Below are 27,707 nucleotides of genomic sequence, written 5' to 3' on the forward strand. Positions count from 1 at the left end.
CACGAGCTGAAACAAGGAGACAGAGTGTTGCCTGTTCAGCCTCAGATGGGAACGTGTGGTCTCAAATTTTTTGCTGCTTTGTGCCATGTCCCCAGATGACTGCAAAAGCACCTCAGTGCATGCTGATTCTGGGGTAACAAAGAAATTTTAGCAACTGGGCAAATAATGAGGATGGACTGTATTTTCCATTTCCCCACTACAGTCCCTTTTGGCCCCGTTCCTCCCTTGCTCTGTGCCATGCGGACCAACGCACCAGGACTGCTGGCCTGCCTGCTGGGCTCAGCCAGTGGAAGGCCAGCAGGAGACTGGTGGACAGAAGGAGAGTGTGGGGAGGGGGTGCCTCCCTCCCTGCCCCCATGCCGGGACTGAGCCGGGGCAGGTGGCCCCTCTGTGTAGTTCCTCTCTCCCCGCTCCCTTAGCCCACAGGTCGACAGTGGCAACCCAGCTGTGGCTAACCTCCAGGGTTCTGCAATATTCCTTGCTGGTTTCCCTAAACCCTGATCAAACTTTTCAAAATAGTCCCTTTGTTAGACTTGCTTCAATTTCTGAGAGTGCCACCTATTTCCTTCTAGGACCCTGCCTGTATGGGATAATGAGGGAGGGATCTCAAAACAACATGGGCTGCATGTAATTTTGATACCATAGGAAACTCAGAATTCTTCAATCTGCATAGGCTCCAATTTGTGAAACAAAATGTAAACAGGAATGGAATGTTTCTCTTTAATCAAAAGCAGCTGCGGGGGAGTTCGCTCTTTAGATCAGAGTCAAGGAAGATGGATTGCTACCAATAAAAACTCATCTGAGGTCTCCTCCTAGGAGAATTGTGCATTTTTAGGTAGTGCCTCTAAAATCATGTTAGGAGAGCATCTTAGACATTTAAATGTATCTAATAATGCACATTAAAAGGGCAATGATTTTTATTAAACTATTGTTCTACACCTATTCCCATCAGCTTTCCCCAAAACTCCTTCTCTGGCAGAGATATTCGACTTTCACTTTTTCTTGAAACATCTTGAGAGCCAAAGCAAAAACTACGTGGCAGTTTCTGCTTTCGTGACTTTTGGAACACGTTCTTTTTTCACTGCTGGCTAGTTTCACTTTTAATGTGCAGGGCTTGCTTGGGGCTTTACAACCCCCTGTGCCACATCCTAATCAGGATAGATCATTGTGTACTATGGACGTTGTTAAAGATTTACCAACTTTACGCTTCAAGGACAGGGTGGAAAATCCATATTCTGAAAATAACTGATAAAGTTATCCCTGTCACATGTTCAGTTATTACTCAGAGTGGGTGCCATCCACAAATCTCCCCAATCAAGTCTGCCCTTGATTTCACAGGGCTCATTCCCTAGGCTGCAGAGACTATTCCAGCCTACTACTTAATCTGATGAGCAAACCTGAACTTCATGTTATCATTCCTGAGGACAGGTTACGCAGAACTGTTTACTTTCGAATCTTTAGTTGTTCTTGGCATTGCTGTTTTCCTTATCGAATCTAAACAAAGTGCTGCGCTCCGGAGGACTGACTGGGCAGCAGGGGACAAGGGTGGTTTCTCCAAGGAAACAATGCGTTCAAGCCTCTTTTCAGGAAAAAGTCCAGTGCAAACCCTCCTTGAAGCGAGGAGTTCAAAGCCAAGAGCGTGCGGGCCTTGTTGCCTAAGGGACAGGCACACACATCAGAGTAAAAAATGAAAAATTACCATTGGGCCAGGCATTTCAAGGTGGAGAAACCGCTGAACTGTTAAGACCATGTAATAACCAACTGTTTTTTTTTTTTTCCCCTTCAGAATACTTAGAGAACTTTATGTATTTTGGTTAAATTATTTTAATTTTTAAATGTGAAATCACTCAATATATTATCCTTTCTCACAGTTAATTTTTAATTTAGAGGGTCATTTGAGACTAGACAATTTTTGGCAGTGGTTCTTAAACCTTTGAGGCTTAAGGTCCCTTTATATAGCATAAACATTATTGAGAATTCTTTAAAAATAGCTGAGAACTTTTATATATATGGGTGTTATCTCTCAATAGTTACAATATTAGGAGTGAAAACTGAAAAAAAAGTAAAAAGATTTATTACTTTAAACTAAGATAATAAACCTATTACATGTTAATGAAAATAACACTTTTAATGAAAAAATAATATTTTCAAAAAAAAAATTAAGGAGAAGAGTGGCACTGTTTTACATTTTTTGCAACTCTGATGTCTGACTTCGTAGGAGAAGCCTGGATTCCTGTCTCTGCTTCTGCATTCAATCTCTTCAATGTGTTGTTCTGGGTGATGTAGACAAAGAAAATCCAGCCTCACAGAGACATTCAATTGGAAAAGTAAGGACCTCAAAGACTTCCTGAAAGGGTCTCGGGGACCCCAGGACGACACTTTGAGAATTGCTGATTCATGGATGGTCAATGTCACAAAGGATGTTTGCTCATGGGCCCCGCCTACCAGCATGAACATGATCAAAAGTCCTGATATTAATTGCAGGACTTCCACATCATAAACACAAGTATAACAGAGGCAGAAGACGTTTACTCCTTTCTCTGTTCTTTCTCTCCACATGAAGAAACAGAAAACTTTATCTTTCCTTAAAAGATGGGCAGGATTAAAAAGCATTCCCTTGACTGTTTCATTTTGTTCTAGCTGAGGGGAGGCAAGGCACACATGAAGAGCTCTTCTGGCAGATATTCACAGAAGAGGAAAATTCAGGAAACGCACACAGAAAATCGGCATTTGTTCAAATTCCTAGTTGTATCTCAGAACTCTCTAGTTTCAGATTTTAAGTGGCTGCAGGGTGATCCTGTTTTGGCAAGAAACTTGCAAAAATTGCTACAATTGATCTAAAGTCAAACTTTCTGGTCTCTATGGGGGGGTGGGCAAGGGTGGTCTTATCTACTCATGGTGCACAGACCCTGGCTGACAGCACTCAAGTGGGGGGCAGGGAACTGGGGGCCTGGACAGGGGCTGCTCTGCCCCTGAGCCCAGTCTGGCCTCTCATGGCCTTGCATGTTTGGGGACATCGGAGAGATGTCTTGTGTTGGAGACACTGATCTAAAAGTCAGATTAAAACAGCTATAAAACCCAGGAACCAGAGAAATTAACTGTTGCAAAGAATGAGAAACTTTATGATTCAAAATACTGGACCTTTTACCACAAGTGTTCAAGCTCTCAGCCTCACTTCACTATTAACTAGCTCCTCAAATTCTCTCCAGAGAAAAGGAGGAGTTCCTGGAAATGGGAATGGCAGAAGCTTTCACTGTTCAGTTTCAGTGTTCTGGAGAATTATGTTAGAGTGAAGTGTGTACACAGCAGCTGCAGACAGGAAATCCCAGTTTGGTGCAGGGGCGGGTGAACGGCAGCACCCGAGACACTGGGGTGACCGGCGCCCTGGCGGGCTGCGGCACTCACCTCGTTGAAGTGGACGTCCTGCATGCCGACGTCTTCCATCATGGAGGCCTCCTCATCTATGTTCGGGGTGATCACCCTGAAAGCTGTGCATCCTTGTCTAAACATGCCTAGAATTGAGAGAGCAGGGGAGACAGTTGGAGCTATCAACCTGAAAGTGGATGAACCGCGAGGGTTCTTCCTGCCCTGCTTGTTTCTGGGTTGAATGAGGACCGATCTTGAAATCTCTTGCGTCTCAGGCCAGCATTCCCACGGGGAGCCTGGGCGCCACTGTGTGCTCTCCTTCATTCGCTTCCTCATATTTAACCCTCACCGCCCTCAATTTTTTTTATTTTTCTCATCCCTTTTTATTTTTCATCCACCTTTATTAAAATGTATGTAATCCTTAAATAAACTGAAATAGGTATTGAATCAAATTAATAGCAAAGTAATAACAACAATAGTTTGATTTGGTAAAATGACCCATGCTCAGATACCAAGAAAAATAAAGAAGCCAAAGCCAATCAGAGAAGTACAGACTCAAAAACAACTCTGTTTCCTTCCAGCTGTCATCTCACCCACTCTGGCTGGGGTAACCCAGAACTCAGATTAGAACTCGCCCTTCTCCTGCAGGAAGCAGTCTACCAAGTTGTGACTCGATGGCTGCAGCCGTGAGCTTAGGGGCTGCCTTGGCTGGTTCCACGTCAGCAGCCTGAGGGGTAAGGAGAGGCCTTTCCTCCCATGGAGTCACTGGGGAAAGTTTCATGTCACTTGGACAATGTCAGCTGGGCAAAAACGATCAAGTGAAGAAGGACTTGAAATGTCTTCCTACTCTACTGAGATTGCTGCTTACAGTAAAACAAAAGTCAAAACCTGAACTGAGACCTCCCATGTTTCAGGAAAAAAAGGAACACAGAGCAGTTTGAAATCAAATCTTGAAAGAGTGGACCCTAAAGTCAGAGATGTTTTTGCTGCACATGGTCAAGGTTTCCAGCCCCTTCATGGGTTGTCTAGCATCTCTGCCAATGTCCAGCTTTCGCCTTGCTTTTGTTTCATGGAGACAAAGATTCCCCTATGCAAAGCACTAACCTGGGAGCTTGAGGATACATGAGTGTACAAAAAGCAAAATTATAAAATCCAACCATCCATGTTTTTGGCTACAGAGTAGATTTAAAAATACAACTCAGCTCTGGTGGAACAACAACAATGGTGGCCAAAGTGCTTTCTTCTCCTTGCCTGCCGTCAAACCAGAGAGGCCAGGAAAAGAAGGGAGGGAAGGAGAGCCAAGTCCATCCCAGCAGAGTTGAAAGAGAAACCCCACACATCTGAGTGTCACAGGGATGGGGCGGCCGGCCCACTCTCAGCTCACCTCCCCGGCGCCTCCTCTGGCAGATGCTGTGGCTGGAGGGGAGGAAGGACGGCTCCAGCTGGAGGGCTAGGTCTGCTTCTAAACGTGAGGAGATGTATTACCCGACAGAAGGTCTCAACAGGAAATCGTGCTGGCAGTAAGAGAATACGGAGCCCCTCCCTGGTTTCTTTCTCCTTCCAGCTCTGACGTATGACAAGCCTAGATGCCCTTAAATTCCATTCCAAAGAGCCAGCTGTACCAGAAAGATAGAAATTCCCTGACCTGGCCATCTGTGGTTTTACATTAGTCCTCACATTGTGAAGGAATTAGCCAGATCTGGTGCAGCCGTGCTCCAGTACACACATGAACACAACTGGCCTTTCTAAAAGCCCAGTGTTCTCAAATTTGAAGTGGAAACGAGCAACTGGTGTTTAACCAGAGGAGCCGTGACAGAACTCGCGGCCTGCTAACATGGGAACGAGCACTTAGCACACAGGTGGGCGGCACTCACTCCTGCCAGCTCCTTCCACGGGGCGGCAAGGTTTCCAGCCTGCAAGCTGCCTTCGCACACAGCAAAGCCGACCGGGCTGTGCTCCAGAAAATACTGTCTCATCACCTCCTGTTACAGCTGCCTTTTGATTGATAAACAGTTCTGGTGGGAACTATCTTAAGGGAAAATAAAATCTTTTCAGCTGGAGATTGGCTGGTCAGGGACTCCCAGATGCCAAGCTCATTAACTAGTTTTTGCGATATGGAGTTATTAGTAAGAGGTTATATGACAAAATGCCACCTACTTTTGTTTTGTGTTTCTGCGGTGCCTACCACATCAAGCAAATGTCACGCCAGTGAATAAAACAATGAATATAGTGTACACATACACATACACACACACACAGAAATCCCCCACGTCCAAATCTTTCTTAATGGCTCTCACTTGTCTTTGCTGCTTTGTGCAATTTTATATTTATTTCACAAAACCCAGGAATCGTTTCTTACCTTTCCGTGTGAGATATTCTGCCACCAGGGCTGTGACATGGACATAGCACATTGCTGCCTATAACAAAAGACACGTTTCAGAATCACCAATTATAAAGCATGGCACAATGCTCACAAACAGAAATCTAATGACTATATGTACTTATATGAGATCTCAAGGCATCAACTAATGTTTCTAATGGCTGACATCTTACCTTTTGAAAAAAGTAGAACAATTCAAATAAATTGAAATTTTTAAACTTAGAATTGAGACAAATGGCAGTAAATTTGCTAAGACCTATTTCTATTTAAAATTATTAAATTTAAATATAAAAGATTTTTAAAAAGCATTTTTTCTTACTATAAAATTTCAGCATTATTTCTCTTAAAGGGAAAAGAGGATCATTTGAAGAATGAGGCATGTACATTCTTAGATTCAGAGATGAAGTTATAACTTTTTCCAAAAATTCTAAATGAAAATATTATTTTATGTTAAATGGATAACATTATAAACACATTAAAACGAAAGAAAAAATAAAAATAAATTCTTTTCACCAAGTTGCCATGGTTTACAAAACATCAAAGATAGCTGTTGGAAATGAACCTACCATAAGGTTCCAATGTCTGAGCCCTGGTTCTTATCAGAATGATAAAAAAATTACTACTACTAACAGTATGTAATTCATTTTTATTATGGCTAATGTATATTTTAGATTAAACTTATGGTCAAACAGAATGGACTCTTTGAATAATCCATAGGTAAAAATAGTTACATAAAATTTTCAGACATCGAACACAATTTTACTAATTTAAGCAGTTAGAGAGGTTTAAAAGTAAAAGCACACTTCTTTGGTTGTACTGTTAATCATACCTAAATGCCTCAGGCATGAACCCTGAGTAGAGTTTTCATGGGAACATGAATACAACCCACCTTACAGCCTACTGTTTTCCTTAATTTCCCCCATTTTACAGATGATGTCATAGAGACACAGAGGGGTTAAGAACTGGCTCAATGTCACCGAGTTAGTCGATGTTGGATCTGGGATCCAGTCTGCCTTGGAGCCCACACTCCCCCTCTGCCCCCGCCATGCTGTCGCTTATTGAACTGTGCAGCTCTGTCCACGAGGGAGCTCTGACACCTGCCACGACTACAGACAGAAACTGACTACCTCAAACAGGAAAAAGCAATGCCTTGTCAAGACTTCAATACAGGGAAATCTAATTTTATCATAAAATAGCTGAATTTTAGATCTAGAGAGGAGTTTTGACGCAGAAACTGAGTGCACCTGACCTAGCAGGCACCTGTGCGAGCACGGATGTTTTCTAAGAGCTTTCAAACAATGCTCTTTTGTGATGAAGACATCCCCTTACGATGCTGTGAATTGTTAAAATGCTTAGATGACCATGAAGGAACCCCGAGCCCAACACTGTTTAAAGTATCACATATTTTTAACTGGCTTCTTTGAATTACTGGGAAATTTTTCTCAGAAGTGGCTTCCTTCAGTGAATGGGACACAATTTGTTTTCTCAAAAGCCCGGATTGACAGGCTTGCGGGGCTACCTCGGACAGGTCCCCGTTTTTGACATGGATCCGGGCCATGCTGTCCAGCCACGTCTTCCGGAGCTCGGGGGTGCTGGCGTAGGACTTGGCCAGGCTGTACTGGAGGTCCACCAGCATCTCGGGGTCATTCTCGTGCTCCTTCATCTGGGCCGTGGCCATCAGAACTGTGCGGATCCTTTTGGTCAGGTCCTTCACGTCCGAGGAGAAGGTGGTGTGCTGAAACAAGGGTGGAGGGGGACACGGGGCTTTCAGCTGCATTCTGTCCGTCTGCATACATGTCAGATGATGAGGTGGAGTTTTGGGGGTAAAACACAGAACGAGACCAGGCCACCCACCTTGATCAGCCTGTCACTGTTGGCACAGTTGTTGATGATAGACAAGGACTGCTGGAATCTGGTTCCCCCAATGCCAACGACGTCTGCTATCAGCTGGCTGACGGAAATAATGACCTTAGGGACACACAAACGTGAGCACATCAATTCACCTTCAAGTGACGCCCCAGGCTCAGCTCCTGGCTTCGGTTAGGATGTGCACGGGGATGGGGCAACGGGGAAGCTGAGAGCAAGGATGGCTCCAGTGTGGGAAACAATGTCTGAGTCATTTTCCCCCTTCCAAGGATTATTCCAGAAGGTGATTTTGCTACCCTTGCATCTCGGTTGCACATCAAAATGCTAATCAGCAGAGTGTAGAGGAATGAGAATCAGATAAGCCCGTATCACTTGGATGGTTACTTACCTACCACTTTCTCTAATAAAAAGGAAGACCTTATTATTTACCTCTTTGGTTTTTGGCTTGAATTTATATGTACTAAATATTCAGTAAATGGACTGTCCTTTGCGTTTATTATTAAAACATGTACATATTAACTATGCAGTGGGGGAATCTGTCTTTTTGGGGGTCTATAAATAGCACCGCCTTTACCCAGTTACTCAGCTAAACCGTGGACCATCCCCCTCCGCCATTCCCCCTTCTCATCCTTTACCTTCACCACACCCAGGTATAATCAATCACTAAGTATTGTCAATTCAATCTCCTCTCCCTTCTAACCTCACCATGCCTGACCCAGGACACCATCCTCTCTGGCCTAAATTTAATCATGGTTTCCCCACGGTCTCCCGATCTAAGGCCTTGACTCCTTGATCCATTCTCAGCCTGGAGTCCAGGCGATCCCTCCAAATGTGCAATGTTGCCATCTCAACTTGTTCTCACCCATACTCTCACCTCTACTGTAAGGACCTTCTCTGGTCCCCTGGATGGTCCCTTTCCCATGGTGCATGCATGGCCTGGAACATGCTCAACCCCGACCCCTCTTCATGCTTCACATCCCATGGGGAAGCCCCCTGGTCCCCTCCCTGGGGCACTCGAGTTCCTCTGTTAGGGGACCGGGCACACGGCACAAGGGCCTCAGTGTCTGTCTGTCCTCCAGTAGACGACACTCTGTGAGGGCCAGGAGAGGTCCTGTTTTGTTCACGGTTGTATCCATGAATCCCAGCACACAGTTTACAAGCAATAAACATTTGTTTTTTAAAAAAAGAGTAAGTACAGAGACGGAGAAGGCGCTCCTATATGTGTCTGTAGAAAAAGAAAGTCTACAAAAATATATAAGAATCTTCAGTATCTGGCCTGGTTCACAGAGCAGAGAATTTGGGATGTTTTAACTCTGGAGGGATGGCAGGTGTGTCAACAGAAGGAAGACAGAAAAGAGCCACTTTGGGCTTTCTGTGTCTTACCTAAGATGTTTACTATGAGGTATCCTCTCACAGGTTCTATAAATCTTTACTCAGTGGAATTTCGGTCAGTCGAATATTGATTCGACATTTAAATGTCAATTTACCAATAGAAACACATCCTGGGCCCAAATCTTACAATGTGGAGGATGAAATAAATAAAACTAGTAAATGTGACTTTTGAATGTTCCATCTAGAGGCCAGATCGTTCAATACTTACACCGAGGTAACTTGGTAAAAGTGACACTCAAAATTCTCCTGCTAAAACAGAATTCCACACAGCACACTTGACCTGGAAAGCTAAAGCACACGCACCTGCAGATGCGTCCGGACAAAGGACTTCTTGCCAGTGTAGTCGAAGTTGTTCCTCATCAGGAAGTACAGCAGCTGGGAGGCCTCGGTCCTGATGGAGCTCAGCTTGGAGTTGCAGCATTTCAGGATCTCATAGCACAGGGCTGCACACATGTCCGCTCTCCGCTCATAGAACGTTGAGGGAAACTAGAGGGACGTGAGGAAGCAAATGAACCCAGAGAGGTTAGTGCTCCATTCAGCTCCAGGTGGACACAGGAGAATGGGTGAGAATCAAGAATGACCTTCCCTGGCGAAACAACGTACCTTATAGATTAACGACCTTAAGGCAGTGAAGACATTTTTTAAAGCCGTTTCAGACTGATGTTTTTGAAGAAAACACAGGTAGACGTCAAAAACCTTTTTCATGAGGGGATTATGTCCATGGTCAGCCAGGAGCTGGTTCTTAAAACACACAAGGACAGCTTGGTCAGTGAGACACGCCAGACACTGTTAATCGGTTTCATACAACTTTCAGCCTCAGAGGTTCCATTTTTCAGGTACTAAGACAACTTATAATTTAAACAAACTTCCCATGAATCCTCTAGGAAAGCACAGAAGTCCCTTATAGTACAAACAAACTTATCAATAAATTTATGCTTTGGAGAATTTACTTTTTCTACTAAGGGAGAGACTAATTTAAAACTTCCCGGCAGACTCTACTACAGTTTAAAGGACCACTGTGCCTCAGTATTGATTGGGCTTCTATTTATTTACTTATTTTTACTATCACCAGCAACTAATACGGAGGTAATGTTTGCGACACCTTAATTCCAACAGAGAAGTGCCATTACAGGTATCAGCTAATTAATGGGCTGGAAAAAAATAACTGAAGTGAGGTGTATGGAACAGGTCCTCTACCAGCGAGGGCTGGGTTTTCTCCCCCGCCGCAGGCTCTCAGGCACTCTGTGAAGCCATGAATCACCAGGCAGTCTGGTAAGGGGGAAAACGCACAGGCTTCGGTCAGGCACCATTTCTCACGTGCACGGATTTGCACAGGTAAACCGAGCCTGGCCATTCTCATCTGTGAAACAGCGACCCTAAAACTAAGCTTGCATAGCTACTGGGAAGACTTGAGGTCAAGTATAGGGATCGTCTGACGTCTGATCTAGCTCAGTTAAGTGGCAAGAGGGCCACCATTAATTACTTCTCCTCGTTCTTCGAGGTTTTCTCCCACCAGCAGCAAATTCACACTGATTTAACACCGTGAAAGCCTGGTTGGCTAAAACTCCCAATGATTGCTGAACATGCACAGTGGACAGAGGTGTCGCCCAACTAGAGGCCAGCATGCAGACACATGTACGTGACACCGGAGAGCTGCATCTTCAAATACAGACAGGCCTGTCAGGACAAAGGTATGTTTGGGAGAATGTGTGCATTCTGCACAAGTAGGCAAAAATGACTGTCATTGAAAAAAAACGTCCAGAGGTCACTACCTCAAACCAACCTTACAGTTTAGCCAAAGAAACAGAGATAACTTATGTCCAAATAGTTCGGTTGCACAGCAAATTACGGCTGGAGTAATAGTTTCAAGATTTACCTCATCTTATTGTTGGAGAAAAAGTTTTACTCAAGGAATAAGTTTTGTTTTTTTAGGTCCAGTAATTCACGGGTGTACTTACAGCTGGTAGGACACCTGGAATCCACAGTGTTCTTTATATCATGAAACACTGAAGTACAGTGTTGAATTCCATCATGTGAAAGAGAAGCAATTTAATGAGCAGAAAATGTGACTTAATTAACTGAATATGATGTAATTCTCAACCATGAGCAGCTGTTCACCAACCGAAAAAAAAAAAAGAGGCTGTTTCCAGTGTTTGGGGAACTGCTTACTGTTTACTCTTTCTGAGCAGTTCTTTTCCCAGGAGTCAAAGTCCTTCCTAATTATGGCTGGATTAAGGTTTGCATGAATCTGGATGTGAGCTTTTACTTTCTCAGCACTCTTTGCTGGAGATATCCGGGAGAGATGGTTCATACAAAAATCGCTAAGACCTCTGGCCTTGCTGTCTGAACTGGCCTATCTCCAAGCTGTTACCACTGGAGTTAAATTTTCCTTCCTTTCACTTTCTCTGGTCAAGGTTTTTGCTTCCCATTTTCAGGATTTAGTCTTCTTTGGGTTCTGATCACAAAACTTGCTTGAAGAATGGAGTAAAAACTCACACAAAGATATAAACAACGCCTCATTTAAAAGGGTAAGGGACCTTTCATCCTGAACACACCCCAGTTTACCAGCTGCCTTCCTTATTTTCCAATCAATTTTCTTCTCTCTCTCTCTTTCTCATTAAAAACGCTGAACATTCAGAAAGGCTCAGAGCAGGGAAAAAAGCAAAACAAAAATCACCTTCACTTTTCCACTCATAAATAACCATGGATAACAATGGAGTATCTCATTTCTACCTCTGTCTCCCTATAGACTTTTACTGAGGATGGGAGAATTTCATTGATTAAAATGAAATTAAATGAGACGTTAGAATAGTGTGAAAGGCATCACTTATTTCTAGCAATAAGGTGGAGAATAGGTTATAAATAATTCTCAGGAATTGTCTGATGTGGATTCAAGTTTGACTGTTGTTACCAGCCTCCTAAGGGAAATGGGGCTTTCAGAGAATGAACACACAGTATCAGTAATTTCTAAAGAGCCAGGAACAGGAGAAAAACGAACTTAAACCTCAGGTGCCAAAATGAGATATCTGGAACCATGTTAAGACAGCTACATCCTTCCCATGGATATGGCTTGATTTTTATTTAGACACTGATTTATAGAATAACTTAAAAAATCTAGCTTAGAGTAGCACTCTCTCTGTCGCAGAGGCTCACCAATCACCAAGATGACCTAAACCCCAGGCTCATGGTTGTGTAAACCGGACCCCAGGTTCCCTAGCTGACCCCCATCATCCACGTGCTCCCCACACCCTGGTCATTCACAGTGATCCTTCTCATCATGTACTTGCTGGTTCTCACCATGCACCTCAAATCAAGAGAAGGCACTACAGAGAATTACTTAAAATACATTTTCAGATTAAATTTGTAAGTACATTAAAAATATTATCAACTATTTAAAGGCCAGATTTGGTTTAGGACTGTATTAATAATAGACATTTAAAAATAGCCAGAGAAGAACCATGTTTTTCTGCATGTAATCACCTTGGTTTACAAAACACACCTTCCGTGTATTAAATAATATATGTGAAAGTGCCCACAGAGTACCAGCATCTAGTAAGTGCTTGGTAATTTTCTTTTCTCTGTGTGAGAGATCATTCAACTACCCTGACATTCACCCAGCTTAGCTCCTTCCCCCTCCACACACACACACACGCGACTTACTTAGTGGAGAAAAAGGGCTTTGACAGGCCAATTGTGTAGTGATCTTGGGCTAATTTCCTAACCTGTCTCAGCCTCAATCTCCTCATCTGTAAAATGGGGGATAAGAAGATCTACTGGGCCAGGCTGCTGTGAGGACTGACGCTGAAGACACAGAAGGCACTCAATAAACGGCAGGAAGCTAATATAATAAATTGGGGTTCAGGGCTTAAATCTTTTCAAACATTTCCTCTCATTAAGAACATGATTTCTTGATTGCCTTTGGCAACTTATTAGATGTGGTCAATTAAGAGGCTCAGTAACAATGAGGCAACATTTGTGGAAGAAGATTTTTCTGCAAACAATTATGTCAGCTAACTCAATGTAATAATTTAATTGTTCCGACATGCTCCAATTGATGCCTCAGCTGAGTAAATATTTGCAAAGGAAGATCCCAGTGCTGCTGTGCCAGTGGGCCTCTTGGACCTGTGAACCTAGGCCAGGTAAGCCTACAGCTTGGCATGACATCCTTTAATGCCATAACATTTGCCCACCTTCCCAGTTTTTAATGGGTCTGTGTGTGTGTGTTTGTGTTTGTGTGTGTGTGTATGGGCCGAGCTTTAAACATCAAAGATTTCTGCACACAGGCATATAGACTCTGATAGAGATCACCTCAGCTCTAAAACACAATCTTCCCTGTGCGTCTCAGGAATCAGACCCTTTACCATAGGACCAGGAAGGCGTGAGCCTAGGGAAAGCGCTTATTGCTAAACTAGAGTCAACATTTGAGCTCCTACTGTGTGCCAGACACACAGGATAGATGTTTTTGGATACTTCATATCAATTCATTATACAGTAGGAATAATTGCCATGTTCTAAGTAAGGAAATCAGGGCTTAGAGATGTCAAGCAGACCCACCCAAAGCTTAACATCTGGCTAATGGTGGAGCTGGGGTTTGAAGCCCATGGTGTTTCTGTACACATGGCTGCTCCCAAGTGTCCTGGAGCCTGGTCTGTATCAGCAGAGTGCTTGCCCATTCTAAGGGTCATCTCACTTTAAGCTACAACAGCCCTGGGAGGCAGATCCTATTTTTTCAATCTTACAAATGAGAAATCTTAGGTCTGGAGACATGAAGTGATTTTCCCAAAGACATTCACCCAACAAATTTACAATCAGCCTTCAATCAGAGACCATCAGACATTGTTTCTCTCTTGAGTCAGAAGCTATTTGGTGGCCAGACACTGGAGATCCGGGAACCTTGACAAATACTCTTCTTTAATATGAAGCAAGCAATTTAAAGGAGGTTGAGTATGAACTGCAGGCTGTGCAGTAAGGAAACTGCCACTATTCTCACACTGCTGCCAGACCACACCTGAGCCACGTGTGCCCTCACCTGCCCGTGGTGCCAGACCACACCCCCTGTGCAGCCCCGGGGTTTCCTGCTCATTTATATGCTGAGGCCCAGGCAGAGAGTGGAAGAAAGTGTCCCAACTACTGTTTTGAACTTACGGATGCACGGTTAGCACTGATACAGTCATCCAGGGCAAATGCTCACATTACAAATTTCACTGCCTATTTACTTAAAAATCTCCAAAAGAAAACAGAAGGAGGTTCAAAACATGGTTCTAGTAGAGCAGTGGTTCTCAGGCCATACTGTCTGTGCACATATCACTCCCAGAGTTTGATTCATTCAGTCAGGGCCCGAGAACCTGCATTTCTAACAAGCTTCAGGGCCTGCATCTGCTGCCAGCCTGGGGACCATGACTGAAGGCCACTAGAGTAAGGCTCCACGTAAGAAGACACTGCTGTCCCCATACTCATCCTAAGGATCTGTATGCCCTCACCTCTCGACTGGGCTCCTAGTTATGACATTTGCTGGGGACATGAGTGGCATGGCTGCTAAGAACAGAGGTAAATTATAATAAAGCAACATGATATCAGGTAACTATTTTTACTCTAATAAAGAAATGTGCTTCATGAGAAGAGGAGATGAGTAAAGCACAGATTGACTTTGGGTATGTTTCCCAAATACCCTTGCAAGTAAACATACTGATTCCATATTCAGAGCATATTAACACTAATTCAGCTTCTCTGGAAATGGAAGTAGTTATTGAGTGAGAATGTGAAGGGTTAGGTTCCTAAAAACAAGAAGGAACCTACTTAAATGTTACTTGCTAAAACCTAAAAATAAGACCAAGATCACTTTTTATTCTCTATACTTGAAATGCTTCTATCATTTAATTTAGTTAACAGATCCAAAAAAAAATTGAAAAGGTGAATGTTTTTAGGTATTGCTCCTCTACGTATAAACATCTAATTTTAATTGCTACCACCTGTGGATATGTTTAAAGATAGTAGAGGCAGAAATGCCCAATTAGGTTCCTGTATTTATCATTCTCGAGGGCTCAGCAAAGCCACCTTCCCCGGTAAAAACTTTCATCTGGCCAAGCATTAACCACCTCCTGAGACTGTGTCCACCTTTTGCAAGCAGGTGGCACATCCTGACCAGTTAAGCTGTATTATATTTCAGGGAATTCAAGTCATTAACAGTGGAACGGTTTCATTAAGGGAATTTAAGGATTAATGGTTTCCTTACAGGGGCAAAAACAGTTGCTGCAGTAAAAATACAACATAAGAAGTTCTTGCTGATTCAGTTAAATAAGCAGAATGAATTTAAAAGGTAAGGCTCTGACCATGAACAGCCTGTTCAATACAAACCTTAAATGCCAGTGTAAATAGAGAGAGGGTGTCCAGAGCTGTCAGGCACACCTCAGTAGCAATATTGGCTTCAAGTAACGACTGGTGGAGAACATCTGCGTCCGAGTGGCCATAGCCTGCATGAATCATAATATAAGGTTACTGCCGGTGGCTGAAGAAGAAAGGCTGGCGGACGGTATAGTCACAGTCAACTTTTGATTATTTCCAGAAGGCTTCCTTCAGGGCCTTATCTCCCTGTTTGCCTTTTTTTTCCGGGGCGGGGGCGGTTAAAGGAGGTACTAAAAATGTTTCCATTCAATTATGACTTTTTCAGCTCTGGGAGGGAAGTAATAGCAGCAAACATTTATTGTGCACTTGCTATGTGCCAGCCATAATTCTATGAACTTTACACGTATCACCTTATTTAATCCCTCAATAGCCCTATGAAGTGTGTACATTATTAAACCCTTTTTGCAGATAAGGAAATGGAGGCCCAGAAAGGCTAAACAACTTGTCTTAAGTCACACAGCTGGTAAACAGGGGAGCTAGGACTGGTACATGGACCGGAGTCACTCAATTGAGCCACTTGACTGAGCTGTTAAGATGGCGGGGTAGTGAAGGAGGCTGAGATTTCTGAAGCTTCCCACACAGACAGAGGCTGCAGCACAGCACAGGGAAAGAAAATGAGCTGAGGGACAGACTGCTGGTCAGTGACTCAAGCTTGTCCCCTTACTAGCTGTGTGACCCTGGGCAAGTTACTTGACCTCTTTATACCTCAGTTTCCTCATCTGTAGAATGGGGATAATAACAGTATCTACCTCAAAGGGTTGTGGTGAGCATTAAATTCGTTAATTGCTGTGAAGCTCTTGGAATAGTGCCTGGCACACAGTGAACGTTATGTAAGTCTCAAGTCAATAAAGTAAGGATCTGTTTTATCAGTTGGAATCATGAATGATAACCAAGAGTTGACTGCACCGCTAATGGTATTCTACTTGCTTTAATAAAAAAGCACAAAAGCCACTATGACTGAAAGAAATGTTTAAGAAAAGGAGAGGACTTGAGAATCATAATTTAAATACAAACTGATATCTTCTGTATGTGCTGTAAAATCAATTTAGTATTGATATAAATGTAGTTTGACATACAATTTGAGATTAAATTATGAAATGGTATGCATTAGCAGAAATATATATAAGGGATGCAAAGGTGTTTCAGTCTTGATCTAGATAACAAAGAAAGATGGCAATATAATAAAACATCAGGTAATGTCTTTCTCCAAGGAGCAAAACAAATCAACACTTACTATGGAGGTAATTTTCTTAATACTCCAGAGAGGAGGACATTTTGTACATAGATAAGGAAAATGAAGTACAGAAAGCCTAGAGAATTTTCTTGAGGCCAGTAATGGGATAAAACCAGAAACTACACTCCCAATTCCTTATCCAGGTCACTGTACCATAATCTCTATTATTAAGATAAAATAAAGTAACTAGAATGATGTTATTCTGACTTTAATAAATGTCAGAGATAGAGAATGATTTTTGAAAGACTACAAAAAGCTTTTCTAAAGCTACCGAGTTGCTTTTTAAAGTATGATTAAAAAAAAAAAAAACTGTTATGTACTTTCATCCAACTCTGCTTTGCTTTTAAAATGGTGGCTTTGAGTGGCCTGCATTATTTTCACAGTGTGACAGAGTCATTGTGTCCCTAGTAAGGCTATGGAACACATTTGGCACCGTGCTAGTTCTGTTTCTTTATATTCCTGGTTTGCTTTTTTTTTTTTTTTTTTGGTAAGAAATCTAGCAGAAAGAAAGACAGACATTTTTTGGTACTAATATTCACTGAACTGCCTTTGTAAGCCAAGGCATTTCCTCATTTGGTAAGGTTTGTTTGGTGACATAGCCAACAAAAGAGAAAAACAAACTAATGATTATTGTTACAGTGATCACAAATCAGGGCAAGAGAGGACCAAAAAAAAAAAAAAAGAAAGAAACAAAAACAAAACAAACAAAGAAAACACCACCTTTTATCAGACCAACCAAAATTATCGCACAGGTCAAAAGGACCCTATATTGAGGGCTGCCATTTATCCCAAATGATGTTTTATAATCTGGGTTAAACTGTAACAAGGCACTTGCTTTGGTGATTAACTGTATTCTCTGCACAGAACTATCCTTTTCTCTTTCTAGATAACCTACTGGATAAGTGTATCCAAGTGTGATTATTATAGTTGAGATGGTCTACACACTGAAGAACTCCAACAGAGTTTACTTATACCTGGCTGAATGTCTAGAAAAATTCAAGAATTGCAATTTGTCAATGTGCTATTTTTTAAACATATATAATCAATGGGCCATGCTAATTAATGACAAAATTTCTCTAAGCTACATTACACTATCTAATCTCCTTTAGAATAAGAGTCAATTCATATAGAAAACTGTCTGCCTGTGTCCGAATCATGTAAGAATAAAACAAACAGTCCTTTTAGCCACCATTGGTTATAATTTGCTTTTCCTTAAACCGTTTCGTCTCAAAAATCAGCAGGTTCCTGAAGCAGTGTTACTGAAACATCCCTAAAAATAAGTGGCAGCATGGGACGTTGTGTGAGTGACAGAGACTGATTGGACAATCTGCCAAAAGATACCCCCACGGGGACAGTCTGTCTCAAGACCTGGAACAAAGCTGTGCATGAGGGAAGACTCTAATCAATGGTCACCTTGCTACTGGCTAACACAGGAAAATGAAACTGAACAGGCAAACCCAAGAAGGGGTCTTAAGAGACACAGTAATTTCTCAGAGCATTGGTCAGCAACTTTTGAGAGCTGACTAAGCAGATTCTGACCGAGGCCAGTAAGGAGTACTGTTAACCCTACTGACTTCCACTAGGGGGTAGTGGTGCCTTGGGGCACAGGCACTGACATGGTCACTGAGGCAGGTCAGGGAGGGAAGGACTTCCCTGATGCGCCATCTCCAGCAGGCACCTCAGGGGGTGCTTCAGAGACCTTAGGATCCACTGCTCACATGTACACAATTTTCATTCTGCTGTCACTCACATAAGTGATTTATTCTCAAATCCCCAAATCTTTTAAATACTCAAAGGACGAGGATGAGATTTTTTTCCCTCTAATGTCATCTGCTATGGTTAGACTTACCTAACTTCACTGCATTTTATGAAGTCCTGTTTCCTAAAAAGCTCGGTTTAGTAATGCTGACGACACCTGTAAACTACCCCTCCCTCCCAGGTGCCACATCAGAGGTGATGTGGTCAGAAGGGCAGAAGCCTGATCCACTGCCACTCGCCTTTTCCAAGTCAGAGGACATTTGGGCTAGAAGAATAAGTCAGATACATATTCTCAAAGGAGGCACTTCCTTCTTGAAAGCTGCCTTCACTCTTTATGAAACCAGAATTCTTGTTTTTATTTTTAATTTTTTTCTCTGGCCCATAATATGAATCCAGAAAAATAATACATTTTATGAAAAAAATATAAATATTGAACGGCTAGGAATCTTCTTGCTAAAAGAAATCCCCAAATGTAGAAGACCTAGCCTCCTGGATATATTAACTCATGGTCTACAGCTTTTACTAACTACACATATTTATGCAAAGTATCAGATGGATCCACCACTACACAATCTATTATTGATCTCCATCTCATTTTTATTGCTAAAAAGTTTTTCCCCACAGATGGGCAAGGAGTGGAGAACAGAATAAGGAATGACATTCCAAGGCAAAAAATCATGTGATTTGCTGTCTGCCCTCTGATTAACCACCAAAGAAACAAATAGGTTCAAAATGATTTGTGAAACTAGTCTATAATCTCAGAGTTTATACTTGAGGAAATGGTTATACTACCTGCTTTCTAGTCTCAGATTACCTTGCATAAGTGATTGTCACTTAGACAATCAGATACTTAGCTGTATCTGAAAATGGTATGGGATATAGACCCCAAACTGTGACAACACTTGGTTTAAGCATATCATACCTTTTAATTTAAAGTCCTCTTTAAAGATACTAAAAATACAAAAAATGACCGACTTTATATGGGCATTGTGTCAGGTTTTCTCAACTCTGAAACCCTATCAATTGCAAGAAGCACCAATCAATGACAGGCTACCATGTTAGATGTAATATTCAGGATATATCTGTAAGATAAGATCTGCTAAATCTGTAAAATATATCCTGATTTCAGAAATGCTAGCAAAGGGGCAGGCAAAAATGTATCTCCAAATCAAGGAAATGTGGCTTTATAGACATTTTATTTACTATCTTGAGTATAGACATTTAAAGCATCCAAGCCCATTTCACCTATTTTAAAAGATATATCATCCACACTTAAGAACTTTTGAAAAATATTGATTTTACTTTGGAGACTCCCCTGCATTTTTTATATTGATTCAATATTATCTACAATAAAGGAATTTAATTATCATCTATATTGTTTCTTATTTGAGATTCATAGATATCAAAGAATATCAGAATTATATGGGGTCTGAGCAAGCCATCTCGTCTAACTCCTTATATGATGCTTAAATGACCTGGACAGTATCCCCAGTGGGTCCTCATCCAGTCTGTTTTCACATCTCCAGCTGCCAGTACCTGTACTAGTTAATAGGTAGTCCAGTTAGAAAATGCTTCCCCATATTCACCTGAGATCTAATTCTCTGTAACTTAATCCAGTGATCTTAAACTGTCTCTTATACTGAATTATATGAAATACAGGTTTTCTTCAAGGGTTTCTCCCTCTCGGCTAGCTTCTCTCCCATCACACCAATGGGAAATACGGATTATCATGCAAGTGAATTTAACATATTCCTAGAACAATACGTAACATTAAAGTAAATACAAACTGTTATTTTAAATTTTTTGCAAATGAATCACTTATTTGCAAACATGTTTCACTTAGTTTTCCCCTCATCACTCAGTTTATATAAAATATATAAAATATTCTCCGAGCACCTATCACTCTCAATTTGTCCTTTGGCACAAGTCTTTTCTACTGATACACAATGAGTATACGTTGCAGTAAACAGGTCAATGCCTTAATGTTGTAAACATTTACTTTTTATAAGCCTGGGCAATGACCCAAACAACAAACTCCTACACTTTGAGTGTTTTTAAAATAGTTAAGACCACTGGCCACAGTGAAATTTGTCATTTTCATTATTTCCTATAAAAATCCAAGAGTAAGGGTAAGTGCCCGCTAGCGTTACATGTGTGCTGCGTGTGGTGTCTTTTCCCGTGTCCTACTGTTAATAGGTGATGGAGACGGTGCGGCTTGGCCTGCACTGGCTTAAGTTCCTCGCAGTCCTCTGCTGCCCCCTGCTGGTCACGCTAAGATCTGACAAAGCCTTTCCTACTCAGAGAAAGGAAATGAAAAATTCAGGTGTATAGGAGGGGACTTTTCCTATTTTCATTCTTTTCCAAAATAAATTCATTTTACACTCTGGCATCCCAGCAAGTCTCTCACATATTGGATCTCTGTCATACTGGTTGGCCCAACAGAAGGTACTGTATTCGTTAACTAGGAATTTTCTTAAAGAGACATACGTGGCTACAAATTTCCCATACAATACCTAGGTAAAGATGTAAAAACTCATGTATGTATGAGTTCACACACATAACACATGTATACATACAGTATACACTCCCTTCTCTGTGGCTTTTGGCCGAGTTGACGATTTGGAACTCAAAAAGCTAATGGTGGTAGAGGCTGAAGCCTCCCAAATACAAAATCACAATTAGAGATATAAGTGAAGACTGAGTTCAGGGTGAAGATGCAAGGACTATGAGACATCAGAAGCTATTCAGGGTGAGCAGGAATTGTAGGCACACATTAAAAGGCTAAAATAATCAGCTACACACTCTTGAGTGGGAAGGCAAAAGGAGAAACTTTGATGGAGAATGGTGTCACTGAAAACTGACTAAAGAAAAACTTCGGGTTGGAAGAGGAGAGGGGCAGGAAGGACAAGGTTCTCTGTGGGTAGCAGAAAGAGAGGATGGAAATCAACCATGTTAACAATAGGGTTTTTGGCAGTAGAACACAGCCAGCTGTCTCTCTCCTCCAATTCAAACCACCACCGTGAAATCCATGTGCAGTGGGAGGGGTTGCTGCATATCTTGGTGGATTAAGGTTATTTATTCGTGTGTTGATCATTCAGTTTATTTTTGTTTGTTTTCTATGTTTCCTACATGATTATCTTTGGAGGCGGGGCCTTGGTCTGCTTATGATTGTTTTTTTACAGTGCTTTAAAGTTTAAGCATTTATTTCAACTGATAGTGAGGTACTGATAGTCCCTGTGTTATAAATTATCTGGGCAAAGGCAATGTAGCAGGTCTTGCAGAACAGTGGGAATTTGATTCCTCTTTGCTAAATAGGAAATAAAAACTAAAAATAATGAAACTCCTTGTTTTGTTTGTTTAAACCCTTTGTCTGCAGAGCTAAAACAGCCCTAACAGACAAGATGTTGAAAAATCAAGTTCTGTAGCCTTAGACGTGTCACTAACGCACATTCCACAGCTAAGTATAGAACCCAGAACTAGCATTTGAAGGCTACCAATTCAGTGTGTGGCAGACTGACATAATATTGATTTAAATTAAGCCTAGAATTTTATAAAGAGAGACTGTACCCACTACATTTAACTTTCTTGGGGGTGGAAGAGTGGGAAGGTGCCATATTTTGATTCCTCAGCATTTTTACTTTGAACTATTCTCAATTTAAGGTGTCAGGAATATATCGTCTATGCTCTTAGCCTGCACTAAGAAAGAGGTATAGAAATCACAGTGAATGGAATGAATTCTTATGATTAGAAATGATGAGAAGATATTACTAACCATGAATTAAAGACACTGCTTGCAATGAGACAAATAATTGTCTAGATAGAACAATAACTAGCTAAGTCATGCTTGGAGCAAAGATGGGACAATTTAGAGAACACACCACTGACAGAAATGATGACATTAGTTTATAAAGTGCTGCATGATTGATATCTTTTAGGTTTTCTGCTTCAAGAAACCCTTAAGAAGACTAAACACTTAGATTTCTAGAAACAGCACATGATGCTATGTCCCCTCTGGCAATTGATAAAATTAAATTAAAGATATGCTCCCATGTTTTGGCAAAGTCTCTACTGTGAAGTTAGGAAGCCCCAAAGTTAGGAAGGCGAGATGAACAAGAAGTCTCGGTTTGCAAGTGAAGCGGCCTCGTAAGCAGACTTCAACCTGATTAAATCTTACCATTGTCTACAGAAATTCCAAGCACACTTGATATCTTTCTCACACTGAAAACACAGAAAAAGTCACTTTGTTATTGGCTTTTCCACACCCTCACACATTGATTCACGGGCTTTACGGTTTCACGGCAGTTTAACGATTAACATACATTCAGGGCTGGAATGTCAGAATGTGGACGCTTGATCAATTACACGCATGGGGTCAGGAGGGTGAAAGGAACTTGCCCCAGATGTTCTTGGGAGTCACACGGGGAAAACTGATGATAAGTTGGCTACTGGCAACAAATCAAAATACTAAATTAAAAATATCAGAGAATGTCTGGCTATCAGGCCAGATTTTGTTTTAAAAACACCAAGCAGATGGGGTGGGGCAAAGGGTCTAGGCTTTCAGGTCTGGTGCTGTAGTTGACCGCGTCCCACATTATGTCATTCTCCTCCGAGGAAGGGAACTGCACCACGAGCTCTTCATCCTACTGCTCTGAGCTGGAAGAAAAGTCAATTTGGTGATGTGGTGTGGTGTGGCCAGGGGCTCTCCCCTCTGAACTGTCACATGGGATGGCTGGCTGTTACGATGGTGTGTCATGGGACTTACTGTGGTTAAAAGTGAGAGAGTTATCCAGGCTGCCCAGCTGCTGCAATCTGGCATGCATCATTCCTGTTCTGTTACGGGAAACAGGCAATGTCTGAGATTTTCGATCATGAACTATGGGTCCCAACCCCTCCTGGTTCCTGCAACATGAGTGAAATGGGATAGAAGCAAAAGTTAGACTTGTTACACTGCAGCGAGATGGGGAGCATTAGTGAGGCCAGGACACAGCACGAAGGAGACCGGCCACGCACAGACCAAGCACAGAGGAGCCTGTTGGGGCCACATGAGCCAAAGACACACACAGGCAGCAGCATTTGCAGAGTTCACAGCAAAGCATCTGAAGACGAAGGAGCAAAAACCAGGCCAAAGCAGAGACCTTTTCAGTTTTGGAAAGGCATTTGGAGATGCTACTTTTTAAAAAGGTAAGCATCAGTCCAATGTGGTGCTAATGACCAGCCTTTGGACAACAGCCAAAACACCACGAATCTTTTTGGATTATGTATGTTATTAAACAGCAAAAAAAATTTTTTTTAGTTAAAATAATGCATTGGAAGAAACAGAGAACAAACATGCAATGGGAAGGATTATATGAGGCGGTTTAACACCTTTATTCTTACCCAGGAAAGGAGGAGAAGAGCCACAACCTTTGTTAGACTTGTCAGCAGTCAAGTGAAGAAAATAGAAAAGTGATCTGGATTAGCAATCAAACAGCTAACTTCCTACTGTGTACCATCACCAGAGCAGATGAAAAATGAGACCAGCGCTGGAATGACACCTGTCCCCCGTCCCGTAGCCAACCGTCTCCCTCACTGTGTTATTGTGTGGAGTAGAACAGGACATGCATGGAATATCATCGGGCAACATGCTGCTGGGTGATTTCAAAGTGACACAATGAGAAGGCGCAGTGTTCACAGAACCGGACCACCACAGAGGGCAAACACTGACAACGTTTAAATCATCACTCAGGATCTCTTCCACATGCAGCAGAGACCATGGCAATTTTTTATAAAACAGGGCACGTCTTTCCACTGTGCACATTATGAAGTAACACCATCCTCCACCCCGCCTATCTATGCCCATTTATTTTTAAGACAGTCCAATGAAGCATACTTTTACATGCAAATATATACAGGGTGCTTAGGAAGTCAGAAGATTTTTTCTTAAAAAAAATTAAATTTAGAGACATTGAAAAAATAAGTTAACTGCTTCACAAAATCCAATTCCAAAATAGTTTGTTGGGGCAGATATCTTCAGCTTTTCACATTCACCATGTTCAGCTCTGAGGCATTTTATTCTATTTGCACCACATTTTCCAAATGCCATCTTGTGACATGGGTGACACCGCGAGAGGGTGTGAAGCTCCCCCAGCAGTGTCTTTCTGTTGCAAATATACTGTTTGCCCATCTTCATGGGACAAAGTGAAAAAGAATGAAGTTATTATATAAGGACACATTGTATATATTTGCATTTAGTGCCCAAAAAACTCAAATGCAAAAATTACTGTTACGATAAAAAATAAGAGTTAAGATTAGAGAACGTTAAGTGCCACCACATTTCAATTAAAAATAGAAAGTATTAATAGGAAGAAGGCATAATATAGTCTCTCTAAATTTGCTTTTTAAAAGAAAACATACTTTTATTTGACATAAACGCAATTCTGAAACTTTCTCAAATATCCCAAGAAAAAAACAATGTTACCATAAAGAGCGAAATCTTGACACTCAAATAGAAAGTCTATTAAAAATCTATTTCCTATTTCATTGTTGTAAAGCAGAATTACAGATAAGAGAAAAACCTCAATGACAACTAAATTTTAAAGTTTTTCTTAAAACATAAATATGTTTACTTATAATTAAATTTTAGCAACAATAACAATAGAAAAATAGGATGCTTAGACCAAGACCCCATGAATACATTATCACAGGATACACAACAACGGAAGAAAACAAATACAGACACACTGAATGGCAACAGGGAAGGAGTAAGAACTCGCTAACGACAAGAGGCAGTGGGAGGAAAGCCTCCAGAGAAGGAGCTGCACGGCTGCCCATCAGCAGTCAGCGTCCAGCTCTCCTCAAACTCAGCGCGGGACCGAGAGGATGGCTGGGACGGGGCAGTGAGGGTCTATGATACTCAACAGAGAGTTCCGGTCAGACAGCAACAGAGGGCACAGACAGCTTATTCAGAAAAAGAGGAGAAAAGGCTCAATTTTAGAGATGGTTTTTTGTGGCAGTCCAAACAAATGTGAGATGGACTGAAAACATTCTTTCATTAAGGAGGAAAGTGGTTAGATGAGAAATTACTCTCTTTGTAGTTGGGAGGTGGAATGGTAAAAAAGGACCTTTGAAAGCAAAAAAGGGAAAGAGAGATCATTGAGGAAGGAAAAAAAGAAAGAGAGGGAAGACACAGCCAGAGGAACTGGAAGAAGAGAAAGAGGAGACAGAAGGAACAGAGCACGAGGGAGGATTTGGAAGGAAGCGGAGAAGTGCAGCAACAGGCCACGGAGGAAAATCTTTCCAGGAGGTATGCCTGAGACAGAACAAGACAGAAGGAACGTAGGAACATAGGCAGAAGATGCCACCAGATTTCATGGCAGCAATCCAAAGACCTGCCACTGTCTTCATGGAGGTTTATGAGAATTACAACCGCCAATCCCCACAGACAACAGTTCCCACACTTCTGGATCCAAGCAACACAGAGAATGACACAACACTTCAAACTAAAACTCCCACGGTACCTGGCAATATATCGCTTCCCCATGTACTGGAACTGGTGCAAGCAGACTCTGTGGAGAGCATGAAAGACTATTAGGGAGCGATAAAGTTATTGGAGATAAAACTATTTTTGACACATTGCTTTATTTAAACCCATTCACAGTAACATATTCAATAAACTCTTACATCTACCACTAGCCCCTTACTTCTCGTTTTCAGAAATTCTCTGGAAGGTCCCTCTAAACCCAGAGAAAATGATCAAACGCAAGGGAGGCCGTATATTGCATATTGTGCTGCTGTCAGTGCCATGGTGGCTGGTCTGAGCAACACAGAAGAAAGGCCCAGGACCGACAGGATTGACTGTTGACTTCGGGTGTGGATATTTACTCCACATCTGCCTTAGAAGGCATGGTGGAAACCATATGCACTGTTCCAAGTTGCTTATTCGTTGTCATTCAGCCTATGTAAGGAGCTTTCTTTTTTGATTCAAGTAAATGGACTGGTTCCTTACAGACATCAAGTATGCATTTTTTTGTTTTATTTTACTGTATTTTATTTACAACATTGATTTTTTTTTTTTTAAATCATATATTTAATAGGAGGCAGTTAAAATAATGTCTGGTAAGTTCTTCTGGCGCTGAATCTTGTCTCACATGTGACAACTCCCACCTTTAACTCAGCAGAGGAAGTGACCATGAATTTGGGAACCAAGACCGTAATTCCAAAATGCACAAAGCTCTGAACACCATGGGTTTCCACCCGAATTCGTGCAAGCACATTTGGCAGCAAATCATGACCCCAACTAACAGAGGTAAAGCTACCTGGTCATGATTTAACCTACTATTGTGAACAATCATAGTACACAGAAATAACTTCTTACTGCAGAAACAATCATGTGCTTGACTGTGGGGTGCTGTAGAATATACTCTCTACGTAAGTTTTTCAAAAATCCAAAAAAGTCTGGATGTGAAAACTCATCTGGCCCCACTAGTTTTGGATAAGGGATTGTAGATTCGTGTTTCTAAAAGTAAAAAGCTTAAAGGAAAACAGAAACTTAAACTGAAGTGATAAAATAATATAGACTGTATTTAAGATTTCACTTTTACTTATTATATATTTTTAAATTGTAGCAATTTTTATGTCTCAGTTTCTGAACAGCATCCATCGAATTCAGCTAATAAATTTTGTGCTATTTTATTAAAATGGCTTATACGCCCAAGTAGTAACCTGTCATCTACAATAATCACATATCTAATCATTTAGGGCTGTCGCTGTCCACTGGGTCATGAGCTCCTGAGAGGAGGTGTTGGGGTTAGGTCCAGGAGAAAGAGCTTAAGGATAAGTGTGGATGTGAATATATATTGCATTCCTGGTTCAACTGTCAGTGCACTGTATTCTTCACACCTCTTAACTAGCCAGGAAAAATCAAGAGTCCATGAGCAAAGACGAAACTACTCACTCCAATATTGTAAAAAAATCCATAAGTTCAGATGTTGAGGCCTTGTTCCAATATGTAAACAAAGCATCTGGAAAGTAAACATTTATTTGATTAGAATTATAATGCGTATTTCATACATTATAAGATGGGAAGAGACCTCAGAGTGTAGGCCTCCAAACTTTCCTCGGCCCCCTTTTATAGTTGATCAAAGGATAAACCACAGTGACTAATCTATTATAATGGGTAACATGCACAACAGGCTTAGTCAGTATAAAGAAGTTACATTTGAACATGTGAACTTTAATTTCAGCATGCATCATCTAGCCCTACATGGTACCTATTTAACTTATACATAATGTGCTCTTAAATGGACTAGAAAATTACCCACTACAGAATCC

The 27,707-nt window shown here is 41.5% G+C and overlaps 1 protein-coding gene across 11 annotated transcripts in view; it reads right to left on the minus strand.

The window, feature by feature from the left end:
* The window catches only part of DOCK9 (dedicator of cytokinesis 9), a 281,315-nt gene that overhangs the window by 30,396 nt on the left and 223,212 nt on the right, over positions 1–27,707 (minus strand). For 2 of the 11 annotated variants that reach the window (XM_068526939.1, XM_068526940.1), the window contains exons 36-46: positions 27,331–27,397; positions 25,895–25,942; positions 23,161–23,228; positions 15,359–15,474; positions 9,608–9,745; positions 9,308–9,490; positions 7,601–7,714; positions 7,266–7,481; positions 5,726–5,783; positions 4,751–4,828; positions 3,406–3,512 (exon numbers count right to left, since the gene is read on the minus strand). In XM_068526939.1, the coding sequence (XP_068383040.1) occupies positions 3,406–3,512; positions 4,751–4,828; positions 5,726–5,783; positions 7,266–7,481; positions 7,601–7,714; positions 9,308–9,490; positions 9,608–9,745; positions 15,359–15,474; positions 23,161–23,228; positions 25,895–25,942; positions 27,331–27,397 (1,193 nt within the window). Of the gene's footprint in view, positions 1–3,405; positions 3,513–4,750; positions 4,829–5,725; positions 5,784–7,265; positions 7,482–7,600; positions 7,715–9,307; positions 9,491–9,607; positions 9,746–15,358; positions 15,475–22,572; positions 22,617–23,160; positions 23,298–25,894; positions 25,943–27,330; positions 27,398–27,707 lie in introns of all 11 variants that reach the window. The other 9 variants (XM_068526937.1, XM_068526938.1, XM_068526945.1 and 6 more) reach the window with 6 other exon arrangements.

The sequence above is a fragment of the Eschrichtius robustus genome, chromosome 18 (genome assembly GCF_028021215.1).
Source record: "Eschrichtius robustus isolate mEscRob2 chromosome 18, mEscRob2.pri, whole genome shotgun sequence".
NCBI lineage: Eukaryota > Metazoa > Chordata > Mammalia > Artiodactyla > Eschrichtiidae > Eschrichtius > Eschrichtius robustus.